At 39.4% G+C, this 13,119-nt stretch overlaps 4 protein-coding genes across 5 annotated transcripts; 3 read left to right on the forward strand and 1 right to left on the reverse strand.

Moving 5' to 3' along the window:
* Positions 1-502: 502 nt before the first annotated feature.
* RPH1 (resistance to phytophthora 1) lies at positions 503-3,747 on the forward strand. Its single transcript, XM_023658382.2, has 4 exons — positions 503-833; positions 2,205-2,415; positions 3,253-3,422; positions 3,509-3,747. The coding sequence occupies exons 1-4, from the start codon at positions 588-590 to the stop codon at positions 3,533-3,535; spliced, it is 654 nt and encodes a 217-aa protein (XP_023514150.2). The 5' UTR covers positions 503-587; the 3' UTR covers positions 3,536-3,747.
* A 107-nt stretch (positions 3,748-3,854) lies between these two features.
* Positions 3,855-7,997, reverse strand: LOC111778504 (Tetratricopeptide repeat (TPR)-like superfamily protein). Of its 2 annotated transcripts, none has more exons than XM_023658380.2 (3): positions 7,856-7,997; positions 6,656-6,875; positions 3,855-6,497 (listed from the first exon to the last, which is right to left on the reverse strand). In XM_023658380.2, the coding sequence occupies exon 3, from the start codon at positions 6,324-6,326 to the stop codon at positions 3,858-3,860; it is 2,469 nt and encodes an 822-aa protein (XP_023514148.2). In that variant the 5' UTR covers positions 6,327-6,497; positions 6,656-6,875; positions 7,856-7,997; the 3' UTR covers positions 3,855-3,857. The 2 variants fall into 2 exon arrangements, with proteins under 2 accessions (XP_023514148.2, XP_023514147.2); XM_023658379.2 differs by having other exon boundaries at positions 6,656-6,901.
* A 74-nt stretch (positions 7,998-8,071) lies between these two features.
* LOC111778505 (putative galacturonosyltransferase-like 4) lies at positions 8,072-9,930 on the forward strand. Its single transcript, XM_023658381.2, has 3 exons — positions 8,072-8,758; positions 8,937-9,057; positions 9,520-9,930. The coding sequence occupies exons 1-3, from the start codon at positions 8,183-8,185 to the stop codon at positions 9,876-9,878; spliced, it is 1,056 nt and encodes a 351-aa protein (XP_023514149.2). The 5' UTR covers positions 8,072-8,182; the 3' UTR covers positions 9,879-9,930.
* Positions 9,931-11,306: 1,376 nt separating this feature from the next.
* Positions 11,307-13,059, forward strand: LOC147787669 (uncharacterized). Its single transcript, XM_087119068.1, has one exon. The coding sequence runs from the start codon at positions 11,525-11,527 to the stop codon at positions 12,845-12,847; it is 1,323 nt and encodes a 440-aa protein (XP_086975194.1). The 5' UTR covers positions 11,307-11,524; the 3' UTR covers positions 12,848-13,059.
* The last annotated feature ends 60 nt before the right edge of the window (positions 13,060-13,119 follow it).

The following is a 13,119-nucleotide window of genomic DNA, read 5'->3' on the forward strand; positions in this document are numbered from 1 at the left end:
TGTCATGTTATTTTGAGTTACTAAGGTCCAATTGAGCTAAACTCAGATGGTAGCCAATACGTATCATCAATCAAAAAGGTGAAGGTTCGAATATCACGCCCTAAGTGTAGTCGAACTAAAAAAAATGAGTCATACTCAAGCTTAGATCGAAAGATGTCTTATTGTATGCTCAGGTTGACATGTTAACATAACAATGTTTTTACAATGTGTGAGACAGAGATTTGAACTTCGTACCTGTTAGTTGATGATACATACTTTTTATCAGTTGAGGCTCACGTTGATAAGCTACCATTAAAACGTTCACTTCAATCCCTATAATTTTAAGCTCGATAATTAAATCTATATTTATAAAATTTAAACCTAATACAAATTAATAACAACATTTCAAAAAATTTAATTTTTATTAGAAGAATAAGTATAAAAATGAATGGATATATAAACAAAAATGAAGCAAAGAAAATAAAGAAAAGAAAAAGAATAATATTTAAAGCAAAAACAATAAAAATAATTAAGGTTACGGTTCAGAGTGCCACAGGCGGTGCAGGCAGGTTCACCTCTGGCCTGCGTTTCTTATCCATAGCGGAGCTATGAACACTCTAATACCCACTTCTGGTTGCCATTTCTGTGATGTCCCAAGCTTATTCTCCCACAGATCCGCCGTTTATTCGAAGCTCTCTGCCATCAGAAGAGCCCACAGATTACGCGCCAATTCCAACGACTTGCAAACCGAGGCAGCCGAGGGGTCTAAAGAAGATGGAGACGAGGTAGCGGCCGGAGCCCAGCAGCAAAGCAGGGCGTCCACTGCTCCTGCGCTGGATAAAGACCTCAAGAAGGTTTGTTCATCGTTTTTGTGGATTTTGAAGGCTAAATTTAGTGGGTATTTGTCATTTTTCTTGATTCTTTAATGATTTTTGTTGTGATTGTTTAATGGGTTTGATTTGGATTTTCGAAATTTACTTGAATCCTGAAGTTTTGTTCTGGAATTGTCTAGTGGGGTTCTGTTTTTCAAGTTTTAGGGCGAATGGAAGTTGTTTAATGGGATTAATAGCACGTAGTGTACCGATGGGTTCTCTATGGATTCTTGAATGGCTATCAGAAGACCACATAGCTCTTCAACTTCTTTGACACATGAAGGAATTTTTGGACTTTCTCTAGAAACAAAGCGGAGTAGCGTAATAGCTCAAGTCTACCGCTAGCAGATATTGTTTTCTTCGGACTTTTTCTTTCAGGCTTCCCCTCAAGGTTTTTCTAAAATGCTCTACGATGAAGAGGTTTCCATACCCTTATAAAAAATGTTTCGTTCTCCTCCCCAACTAATATGGGATCTCAATCCACCCCCCTTCGAGGTCCACTGTCCTCGTTGACACTCGTTCTCTTCTCCCATCGATGTGGGGCCCCCTAATCCACCCCTTTCGGGGCCTAGAATCTTTGTTGGCACACCGCCTAGTGTCCAATCCCTTTGAGGCTCAGCCTCTTCTGTCTGGCTCTGATTGGTAACGACTCAAACCAACCGCTAGCCGATATTGCCCTCTTTGGGCTTTTCCTTTCAAACCTTAAACTCTAAACCGCTAGCCGATATTGTCTGGCTCTTTGGGCTTTTCCGCTCAGCCTCTTTGGGCTTTTCCTTTTTAAAGAATGTTTTGTTCTACTCCCCAACCGACGTGGGATCTCACAGAAAGGACTCAAAAGGTTTAAGAAAATTCTCCAACGTTCTAATTTTGCCTAGCTGGAGCCTTTAAATTCCTTTTCTTTCCATTATTATCTACCTTAAGGATCTATGCTTTAAAGATCTTGCCTAGGAGTTTCTCGGGCCACATTTTCTCGTTCCTCGTTAGCTGCTCTTGAAGCTTCTATTTCCACCTCTCTCTCTCTAGAAGATTAATCTTCCTAAGAAGGTGAAGTTTTTTTGTGCTAACTTCCTTTGGGTTGGTAAATGAGTTCTTTTGGTCATAACGGGGGGCGTAATAGAGATGAACAGTCGTTAATGGAGGCGGTGCTCTTGCATCCTTCCTTTAGGGAGAGAGGCTAACTGATAAGGATCACGGTGTTCCAAACGTTCCAACTGAACCTATTACATGATCCAAGACCAATAAGAATCAACAAGCATTCATTCCAAGTAAAAACAAAGTGCATTTTAGTTTGAAGAGAAAGCTTGTGTATAGTTGATATCTAAGCATTTCACACTTTCAATAACTTCATAACAGGTTGTTCAAAAGACCGCTGCAACCTTTGCACCAAGGGCCTCTACTGCTTCAAAGAATCCTGCAGTGCCTGGAACTACTTTATATACTGTTTTTGAGGTTCAAGCCTATGCCTCAATGTTATTAGGTGGTGTGCTATCTTTTAATCTTCTATTCCCCTCCAACGAACCAGATATATGGAGATTAATGGGAATGTGGTCAATATGGATGTTCAGTAAGTTTTTTCCCTTATAATTTTTTGATCATTTCTTAGCTTAAAAAAGAAAGCTAGTTATCATGGTACTGTATTTGTTAGATCTAACGTGAGATTCCACGTTGGTTGGAGAGGAGAACAAAACATTCTTTATAAGGGTGTGGAACCCTCTCCCTAGCACGGGCATTTTAAAATTGTGAGGCTGACGGCGATGCGTAATGAGCCAAAGTGGATAATATCTATTAGTGGTAGGCTTGTGCTGTTACAAATGGTATCAGAGTCAGACACTGGGTGGTGTGTCAACGAGGACGCTGGGCTCCCAAGGGGGTGGATTGTGAGATCCCACATTGGTTGGAGAGGGGAACAAAACATTCTTTATAAGGGTGTGGAAACCTCTCCCTAACAGACACGTTTTAAAACCCTGAGACTGATAGTGATATGTAATGGGCCAAAACGGATAATATCTACTAGTGGTAGGCTTCGACTGTTACAAATGGTATCAGAGCCAAACACCAGGCAGTGTGCCAGCGAGGACGCTGAGCACCCAAAAAGGGTGATTGTGAGATCCCACATTGGTTGGAGAGGGGAACAAAACATTCTTTATAAGGGTGTAGAAACCTCTCCCTAGCAGATGCATTTTAAAACCGTGAGGCTAACGGCGATACGTAACAAGCCAAAACGGATAATATTTGCTATGGTGGACTTGGGCTGTTATATTTCATCTTCTATGTCATCTCGACTGTTTTCAACCAACTTTCTCCATCAACTCTTACTTATTTTGGCTACAATAAGTTCCATATTTTCACTAGAGAAACTCAAGGTAGCTTCTACTGACTACGTGAAAATTTTGGATGACAGCAATACCTTCGCTTCGAGCACGAGACTGCTCAAAGAACGAGAAAGAAGCTCTCAACTATCTATTCCTCCTCGTCCCCTTACTCAATGTTATAATTCCATTTTTCTTGAAGTCTTTTGCAGTCGTCTGGTCAGCTGACACCATAGCCTTTTTTGGAATGTATGCTTGGAAGGTATGATTGTTTCTTCACATATGATGAACCTAATAGAAATGTGGTTTCCTTCTAAGTATCTCCCCTAAAACATACTTCATCTGCAGTTGGGATGGTTTCAGAAAACAGAATGAGACTTCAGAGAAATGGACAATTTTTCGAACATGATTTGAGGCTTTCAGAATTCGAATTGAAACTTTGTAAAGATTGCTAATGTATAGAAGGTACAGTAGTCACTCGAGATATTATGGAAGGTAGTAATATATCGGTGATAGCCTCTAAATATCTGCTTGTATTTGCCACAATGTGATAGACTCTTAATAACAATTCGAGGTGAATTCAAAGATCTACATGTATTTCCTAATAATCACTAGATATAAATTCAAAATATTTTTGCAGTTACCTCATACAAATGACATAAAACAGTTACCTCATAGTCTTGATTCAATTTGTCCATCACCAATAGCCTCTACAAGAGCAGGAGCCTTTCTTGAAATGATGAAACCTACTGGAATCTCTCAATATGATCTCGTGTTCAATAATCATGGAAATGTAGGTTAAGGCACTGTGGCAATCACCGCATATGCGCAAGTTCTTGTTTATTCGAATGGGTTGTCCTGGAGCTGATGTTAAGATCCCATATGCAACAGCCAACTTCTCGCTATGCTCAAACAAGAGATCGCCTTTCTCCTCGTCGTCAACGTCATGAAGAGCAAAGCTTGTTTGAGGAACGTACCCCATGTCCTTGATGCGTTGAATCAAATCGGAGAGAATGTTGTATATTTGGTCTGATTGTGGATGACTTTTATCACCCACAAAGAAGGTTGTAGTGCTTTTCTTGCCTTGTACCCAACTACATCCCGGCCTCTTTTTGATCCCAGTATGTTTCATCAATCTTCGGATTCTAGCTACATCTTTCCAACGTCGCGCATTCGCATACAAGTTCGAAAGTAATGTGTATGAACCATCATTCTCCGCCCCAGATTCTATCAATTTGCTTGCTGCATATTCCCCAAGCTCGACATTAGCATGGGTTCTGCTAGCACTTAGTAGAGCCACCCATACAACTGGGGTCGGTTCCATTGGCATGCTTTTAATGAGTTCCATTGCTTCATTGAGACGACCTGCACGGCCCAAGAGATCAACCATACATGCATAATGTTCGGCTCCAGGTGCAATCCCAAAGTACTTGACCATACCATGGAAATAGTTCATGCCTTGATCCACCATTCCAGAGTGGCTACAAGCATAAAGAACGACAAGAAAGGTTACCCCATCAACTGAAAGACCAACTTGCCGCATTTGATTAAAAACACGTAGAGCTTCTTCACCATGACCATGGATACCGTAACCTGTCATCAAGGATGTCCAAGAAACAGCATTTCGTACCTTCATGTTGTCGAATACGATCTGAGCAGCATCAATGTCCCCTGATTTGGAATACATATCTATAAGGCAATTAGCTACATGTAAAACCTCAGACTCATTTTCATGACGCAAAGCATAGGCATGGATTTGTTTTCCAAGCCTTAATGCACCCAAACGTGCACAAGCCATCAAGGCACAAGATAGAGTGAAGGCATTAGGCTTTAAAGAGGTCTCCTGCTTGAACATCTGAGAGAAAAGTTCTACTGCATCATTGGCTTCGCCATGCTGAGCATACCCACCAATCATGACAGTCCAAGTCACCACGTTCTTGTCCTTTCCTATTATCGAGTCAAAAATATTGCGAGCAACTCTCGAGCTTTTGCATTTAGCATACATATCAATTAGGCCATTAAAAACCATCATGTCATCTCCAGGATCACTCCAATCCAAGTTGAGAATATTTTTTATGGCATATGCATGTGTTTGCTTTCCATGAAGCAATGCTCCCACAGAAGCACAACCTGAAAGAAGAGACACAAGAGTAACAACATTTGGCTCCAACCCACAGTGTTGCATTTGCCTGAATACATCAAGGGCTTCACAACCATGCCCCCTTTGAGAATAGCCAGCAATCACAGCACTCCATGTTACCACATTTAACTCAATATCTTCCTCTTGCATCCTCTTAAACAAGGAGAGAGCATCATCAAAGCTACCAATCTGAGAATAGCCAGTTACCAAAGCATTCCAAGAAACCACATCCTTCTCCTTCATCTGCTCAAACACCTTGTTTGCCTCATTCATCTTCGAGCATTTAGCATACATATCCACAAGAGCATTGCCTACAAACACATCATCCACCAATCCACTCCGAACCGCAAATCCATGTACCTGCCTGCCATGTTGAGTCGCAAATGTTGATGCACATGCAGGAAGAACATTGACAAGTGTAATAGCATCTGGGCGAAGTTTGAAATTGTAGTGCTTAGCCATTTGAAAGGCAATTCTGAGGGCAGCTTTTGACTCCCCACCTTGTAAATAAGCAGCAAGAATTGAATTCCAAGACACAATGTCATCTATCTTTCTTTCAAGCACCTCATCAAACACTTGGCGTGCATCATCCAATGCCCCACATCTCCCATACATTGCCACAACAGAATTACAAATAAATACATTTGACTCAAACCCATAAGCACAAACCATGGCGTGAACTGAGGTACCACATCTAAATGATAGTTTCTCACCACAAGCTTTGAGAACAAATGGAAAGGTGTAATGATCAGGCGACCACCCAAGTCTCTGCATCTGACGATAAAAACACAATGCATCATCAAGAAAACCAAGCCTCACAGAGCGTCGAATCAGCGCATTCCACCAAAAAACGGTGGAATGAGATGGAACGAGACGTTCAAGGAGCGATACAGCTTGTCCAAATGCATTGCACTCAATGTAGCCTCCAATGGCGTGTGTAACCAAATCAGTGAAGCCATTAACCAAAATTTGCTGGTGAACAAGCTTTGCATCGATCAACGTTCTACATTGTTTCAGGAAGGACATGAAAGAAATGGTATGAGTGGAAGATGCAGAGGTAAAAAAGAACTGAACTGGAACGGCGAGGATTCAATTGAAGTATGAGGTGCAATGACGGTGTATCATAACGTTGAAGATTGAAGAAAAAACCAAACACGAGGTGGCGCCGTTGAATGATGAAATGGCGGGGTAGCAATCCTAAATAAGATTAGCCTAAAAATTAGCAAATATTCATCAACAATATTAGCAATTCCATCAAACATATATACTTGCACCTTCATAATTTAAAATCAGCATCAATCCAAGATTTAGAGAAGAACCTGCAGGCCGAAAATAGGGATTTTGGAGAATATTACCTGAAAAATATGTAGCGGAAGCCTCCAATTTATGTTCGTAGTAATCCTCTCACTTTCCGGATTCTCCATCTGCGATGCTATTTCGACTTCCAATCCGATTTTTTCTGAGAAATCTAGGAGAGACTCTGAACAGGCGTAGTGAAGAACGGTGAGCGGCGGGAAGTGAGCTCAGTATCCGGCAAGTCGCACGACGGCGCGCGCAGTCGAGAATTTGCAGATACTATGTAGAGACGAGCGACGGGTAGACTGAAAGTTAGGATTTTCGAACAATAAATTTAAAAATTGGACAAAAACCAAAATAATTTCCAATAATTAAAACCTTGAAGTAATAGTTAATATTAATTTAAATAACTATTTTGACGTGATTTCATTTTAAATTAATTTAAAAATTATTAATCTTTTACAATCTTACTAAATATTAATAAATAAATAAAACAATTATGTAATTCTTTTTAAAGGTAACTGATGAAAATTGGAAAGTCATGATTCATTTAAAATAACTAAATTTAAAAGAAATTCATTTAAATCTATGATTTTTTTTTAAATTAACTTTTTTTTTTTTATTGAGATCCCCTAATTTTAATACACATATAATAAATTACAATATATCGTTTTTTTTTCCATTAAAACGTAGAATTAATAATTTAAAATAAGTATAATTTTCTAATTTTAAAATAAGAAAAAAAATATATTCTAGACCACTCACTCATATTTTTAAGTTTGTATATTAAAGTTTAAAAATATATTTTATTATAAATTAATAATATTCATGGTAACAAAAAAATAAATGGCATTTTATTCTACATTTATTGCAATAAAATGAATAATATTTAATGAAAAATAACACGTCGGATCGATTTTTTAGTTTATAATGGATGCAGTCATATTACACATGTAGAGAGAACGATGTCGACAACAATGTAAAAAACTCGTAGATAAAGCCTCAACTACGATGCTTTTAGGTTGTACAGTTCATCTAAGTTCTTAATTTGATGTTAACTTTTCTAACTATAGAAGGTTTATCGATCTAAGTTCTTAGATACTAATTCGATAGAATGGTAACTATTTTTGAATTGAAGCACGAGAACTCGATTTGAATATGGATTGGCATTTTTCATTACAAAAATTCTAAGGTTGTGTTGAAAAGTTAGTGAATGGTGGAAAAGAAATGGATGATGAAAGGAAATTTAGAAAATGTACCTCCATCAGCGCGAAGGCATGGTTTCATGCGTTTCTCAATGATCCCACCATCATCATCAATCACCATGGCCAGAAATAGGCATTTGTTTTCCTAAGAATTTTCCCTTCCTCAGAATCCCCACCAACCTCCTTCAAATCCATATTTTATCCCTTCTAATCGATCATCCCTAACTTCTTCCTTCCTAATCCATTCTCCAAACCAGCCTAACAATGGCTGCCATCACTCCTTCTCTCTCTCTTTCTTGATCTTTCACCAAACTCCCTTCCCTAGCCTTTTTCCCCCTCTTCCCCTGCCGTTCAATTTCCAACTCAATTTACAGGGCAGGAATGGCCGTCTGGAACAACCTCCACCTCCATTTCTCCATCTCTTTCCTCGGCCTCTTCCTGTCTTTCCTCCTCCCCGATGCCGCCGCTTCTGCTGCCGGAATCCGCCTAGGGATCATCCGCAAGCCTTCCTCCGATGTTCCTGTCTTCCGCGAAGCCCCTGCGTTTCGCAATGGCGATTCCTGCAATAGAGATGAGAAGATTCACGTCGCTATGACATTGGATGCGAATTACCTCAGAGGAACAATGGCGGCCGTTTTGTCGATTCTTCAACACTCAACTTGCCCCGAGAATGTTGAATTTCACTTCCTGTGGGCGAGATACGAGCCGGAGGTGTTCTCGTGCATCAAATCCACATTTCCTTACCTGAAATTTAAGGTTTATCGATTCGACGCCGGTAGGGTTCGGGGAAAAATTTCGAAATCGATTCGTCAGGCTTTGGATCAGCCATTGAACTACGCTAGGATTTACCTGGCGGAGATTCTTCCGGAGGAGGTGCAGAGAGTGATCTATTTGGACTCCGATTTGGTCGTTGTTGACGACGTTGCAGAGCTTTGGGGAGTGGATTTGGGCGGGAAGGTAAAAATGAAAAACTTCAATTCAACAACATAAATCCCTCAACTGCCTATTTATACTCTCTTTTTTTTGTTTTTTTCAATCATTATTACATTTCAATTTCATAAAAAAAAAAATTTAGGGTTTTTTTTTTCCCTAAAATATTTTAATCTATTTTAATTTTATGTTCGTTCATGCACAGGCATTAGGAGCACCGGAGTATTGCCATGCAAACTTCACAAAGTATTTTACCGACCAATTCTGGTCGGACCAAAAGCTAGCAAGCACATTCGAGGGACGAAACCCGTGCTACTTCAACACAGGTATAAAAAAATTCGTTATTACATTTCCACTTCATTACAGTTCACCACAGGTATCATATCTCATCTTCTATTATAGTCAAATATCTTGTATCCATTTATTACCGTTAATTTCATTTTCTTTATAATTTTTTCAATGATTATAAATAGATAATTTCACCACCACCATTCAACCGCAATAATTTTAGCAAATATTCTAAAAAATACGCACTAATAAAAAAAATTTATTATTACATTTCAATTCATAGGTATCATATTTGACCTAAACAAATATGTTGTATCAATTTATTGTTTTCTCTCGTTTTTTTCCTATTTTTTTTAGTTTTGTAAATTTTTTAAGTAGGGTAATTTTTTATTTCCTTAATAAATTATTTAATAATTATATATATTGACGGTAGATTTAATTTTATTATTAATAAATATCTTGTATTTATTTATTGCTAACACGTGTAGTATATGACACAGGTGTAATGGTAGTGGACGTGGAGAAGTGGAGGGACGGGGAGTTCACGCAAAAGATGGAAGAGTGGATGTCAGTGCAGAAGCAACGGCGGATATACCACCTAGGCTCTCTGCCGCCGTTCCTCCTCGTGCTTGCAGGCAACATCCACGCCGTCGACCACCGGTGGAACCAGCACGGGCTAGGAGGCGATAACCTAGAAGGCAAATGCCGGAGCCTCCACCCTGGTCCGATCAGTCTCCTCCATTGGAGCGGGAAAGGGAAGCCGTGGCTAAGACTAGACTCTAGGAAGCCCTGCACCGTGGATCACCTGTGGGCTCCCTATGATCTCTACCGTCCAGCCACTCATTCGTTGGAAGAGTAGAAGAGGGGAGGAGAGAAGAGAGAGAGGAAAGAGGATAAAAACAAACAAAACAAACAAACAAACAAAAAAAAGAAACCCTAATTTTTAGATCTAAGAGGTTTCCACAATGTAAGTGGAAAAAGAAAGGGAAAGAGAAGAGAGAGAGAGGAAGAACATGAAGGAAGAACAAGAACAAGAATTGGTTGAACTTGTTGTGAATATGTGAATAGAAAGTGTTATGATCCAATTGAATTTCTCTCCTTTTCTATTATTGTGTTCGTTCATGTTTTTTTTTTTTTTTTTTTTTTTTTCTCTAAAGTTTAAGGATCTATTAGACATCAAATAAAAAGTTTCAGAAAAACAATTAATTTATTTAAAATTTTATTGGTGCCACCTATGCGGCTTCCACCGGTCTCTTAAAGCTTCTATGCGACCCGTGTAGCTATTTATTGGTGTTTTTGCTTCCCCGCGGCTTCTTTGACTATAGCTCTGCTGTCATCCTTGCTATTACTTATGGGACTAAATCAAAAGAAAAAATAACTCGATGAAGTGCGTATACTCCGTCTGCTGGGAACTGGGTATTCAATGGGCTATGAATTTGGATATGAAATGGAGATTCCAGGATTTTTGCCGACTCAGGTGGGTAGTCCTTATTAGTCAAGCTTTGGCTACTGAACGGGAATTGGATCCGTTCAAAGGTAAACACTTTTAACATTTTTCTCGCTAGATTGAGTGAATCAAAAGGTTTTACGAACATATTGGAAAAGGGTACGAAATAAATTTGGTTGCTTTGGAGCCTACGAGGCTTAATATAAAGGCACTTCTCGTTGTTGAGGTTAGTTGGGGTATTGGTTATGAACGTTTTAATCTAATCACTAGAGAAACCTATTTTAAGTTATCATTTTTTTAAGATATAGTTATAGGTTTTACTCATGTATATTTTAAGAAAGGGTTAGGTTGAATTGTAACCCTGTTTTCGGGTTGGTCATGTTGACTCGACCCAACATAAACCAAAAAAGCACTTAACCTAACCCAACATTTTATGGTTTGGGTTGGGTTGGTCATATAAACACTGCGAGCAACATAATTAAGTTGGATTGTAACCCTATTTTCAATTTGGTTATATTGACTCAACCCAACCTAAACCGAAAAAATATATAACCCAACCCATGGGTTGGGTTATCTGAGTTGGTTAGCTTCTTGAGTCATATGAACACTCCTGTGCAACATAACAAGAACACAAACAAAAAACAGTCATGTATCTACCAAATTATTATTAATAGAAAATTAGTTTTTAAAACAAATTTAAAGGATGAAATTGAAAACAAACCCTAAAATTTGATGTATTTAGCATAATTTAACATTAGAACACCTAAAGACAGAGTGGAAATCAAGCCATATATATATATAAGCCCTAAATTGGAAAATTTCCCAAACAAGTAACTGTAGTTTGAAATGGGATTGAGGTTTTGAATTTTACCGATTATGGTGTGGCCTTGAGTTCTTCCATCTACAGATTTCCCACCGTCTTGACGAACACTGGTTCCTTTCCGAACTTCGTTTCAGTAGAGTCTTCAAATCCGTGCTTCTTTTGATCTCTGCTCTTCACCGATAATCGCAACTAGTTTTCCCCCATTTTTTATCAATTTTTCTCTCAAATCCGTCAAATGAATTTCTTCAGATCGGTGTTTACCGACGATCTGGATCCTTCGACGACGTCCGAATCTGAAGCTCAATCGCCTGAAAAATCCTTGCTGAAAGAAGGAGAAGAATCGTCGGATCCGAGTTCTCCAAGCCCTGTCGCCGATTCCTATGCGGCTGCCGGGGCGTGGAGCTTCGGTGGTTTGCTCAAGACTTTGAGTGCTAAATCGGAATCGGTTGTCGAAACCTACCGGCGGGATCTCCAGGAATTTGGTTCCGGTTTGAAGAAGGAAATTGAGGTCGCTCAGGGATCGCTGGAGACGGTAGGGCACGTCTTCGACGAATTCGGTAGTTCCGTGTTGAAAGGTACGGCTCAGATTATCGCACAAGGTAAGGATGCGATTATCGCCATAGATCATGAATCTGATTCTGATAATAGTGGTAACCAAAATTTGAGTAATCAAAGAAACTCGGTTTCCAAGCCCTACAGTAGGTTTGATGCTCAGGTTCGTTCGATTCAAGGCGACACAGCCACTTACTGTGATGAACCTGAAGATGTGGATGATTATGAGAAGTGGAAATCACAATTTGTGCTGAGTGATAGAAGTGAGGAAATTGAAAGCTTGTTTGAAGAAAATGGAGCATTGGATAATATACACAAAAAAGTTGTTCCTAGTGTTGTTGATGATGAAACATTCTGGTATAGGTATTTTTATAAAGTGCACAAGCTTAAGCAAGCTGAGAAAGTGAGGGTAAATCTTGTGAAGAGAGCTATTGCTGATGAAGAAGAGGAGGATTTGAGTTGGGATGTTGATGATGATGACGACGATGAACAAGGGTACGATGTCAAGTCGAAAGGGGATGTCGGTGAGACGGTGAAAGAGGAGAACACCGCCAATTCGACATTGGCGAAGAAGGAAGTTCCTGTCAAGGAATTGAAGGCAGGAAGTTCTGTTGGTGACGATAAGGAGGAGGAGAATTCGAACAAGAATGGTGGAAATGTCGAGGAATTAGACGGTGAGAAAGGGTCTGATCAAAAAGTACATTTGGATGGTGGCTCTGAGCTGAATAACAAAGATCAAGGATTGAAATCAGACGAGAAGGTGGCGGTGGATGCCAGGTCTGATCATGGTGAATCTTCGAAACAAAGTGATGTTTCAATTGTTTCGACACAGCCTTCAATGCCTGAGGACGAAGATCTCGGGTGGGATGAGATCGAGGATCTGAGCGTTCTTGAGGAAAAGAAAACAGAAACTCAGGGCGGGATAATCAATCGAGAGGAAATGCGAAAGCGGTTGAGTACTGCTGAAGATGATGAAGATTTGGACTGGGGTACCGATACCGAATAACAACGAGACTGCTAAAGCTTAATAGCTCAAACCTATGGGAGGTTATGAATCGATTTCCTATGATCTCTTTCTTTTTTTCTTTCCAAGTGTTATTCCTTATCTGTTAAATGCAATGTGTGCCGTGATTGTACATCTTTAAACTGTTCTTGAAGGAATCATGTTCAAATTGTTCTTGATTTCCTAATCATAAAAGCTGAATTCCTGTCCTTAAACTGGCTTCCACATTGTTTTTTTGCTTATATGAATGAATATGATAGTACTTTCTTTTCCTA

Source organism: Cucurbita pepo, chromosome 17, assembly GCF_057944985.1.
Source record: "Cucurbita pepo subsp. pepo isolate OVF chromosome 17, ASM5794498v1, whole genome shotgun sequence".
NCBI lineage: Eukaryota > Viridiplantae > Streptophyta > Magnoliopsida > Cucurbitales > Cucurbitaceae > Cucurbita > Cucurbita pepo.

Excerpts from the sequence above, each read along its gene's own strand:
- RPH1 (XM_023658382.2), top strand. The coding sequence starts at position 588 with ATGAACACTCTAATACCCACTTCTGGTTGCCATTTCTGTGATGTCCCA. Across the intron at positions 2,416-3,252 it reads GTGGTCAATATGGATGTTCA|CAATACCTTCGCTTCGAGCA; the intron begins GTAAGTTTTTTC and ends TTTGGATGACAG. Across the intron at positions 3,423-3,508 it reads TTGGAATGTATGCTTGGAAG|TTGGGATGGTTTCAGAAAAC; the intron begins GTATGATTGTTT and ends CTTCATCTGCAG.
- LOC111778504 (XM_023658380.2), bottom strand. The coding sequence starts at position 6,326 with ATGTCCTTCCTGAAACAATGTAGAACGTTGATCGATGCAAAGCTTGTT.
- LOC111778505 (XM_023658381.2), top strand. The coding sequence starts at position 8,183 with ATGGCCGTCTGGAACAACCTCCACCTCCATTTCTCCATCTCTTTCCTC. Across the intron at positions 8,759-8,936 it reads GAGTGGATTTGGGCGGGAAG|GCATTAGGAGCACCGGAGTA; the intron begins GTAAAAATGAAA and ends GTTCATGCACAG. Across the intron at positions 9,058-9,519 it reads CCCGTGCTACTTCAACACAG|GTGTAATGGTAGTGGACGTG; the intron begins GTATAAAAAAAT and ends TATATGACACAG.
- LOC147787669 (XM_087119068.1), top strand. The coding sequence starts at position 11,525 with ATGAATTTCTTCAGATCGGTGTTTACCGACGATCTGGATCCTTCGACG.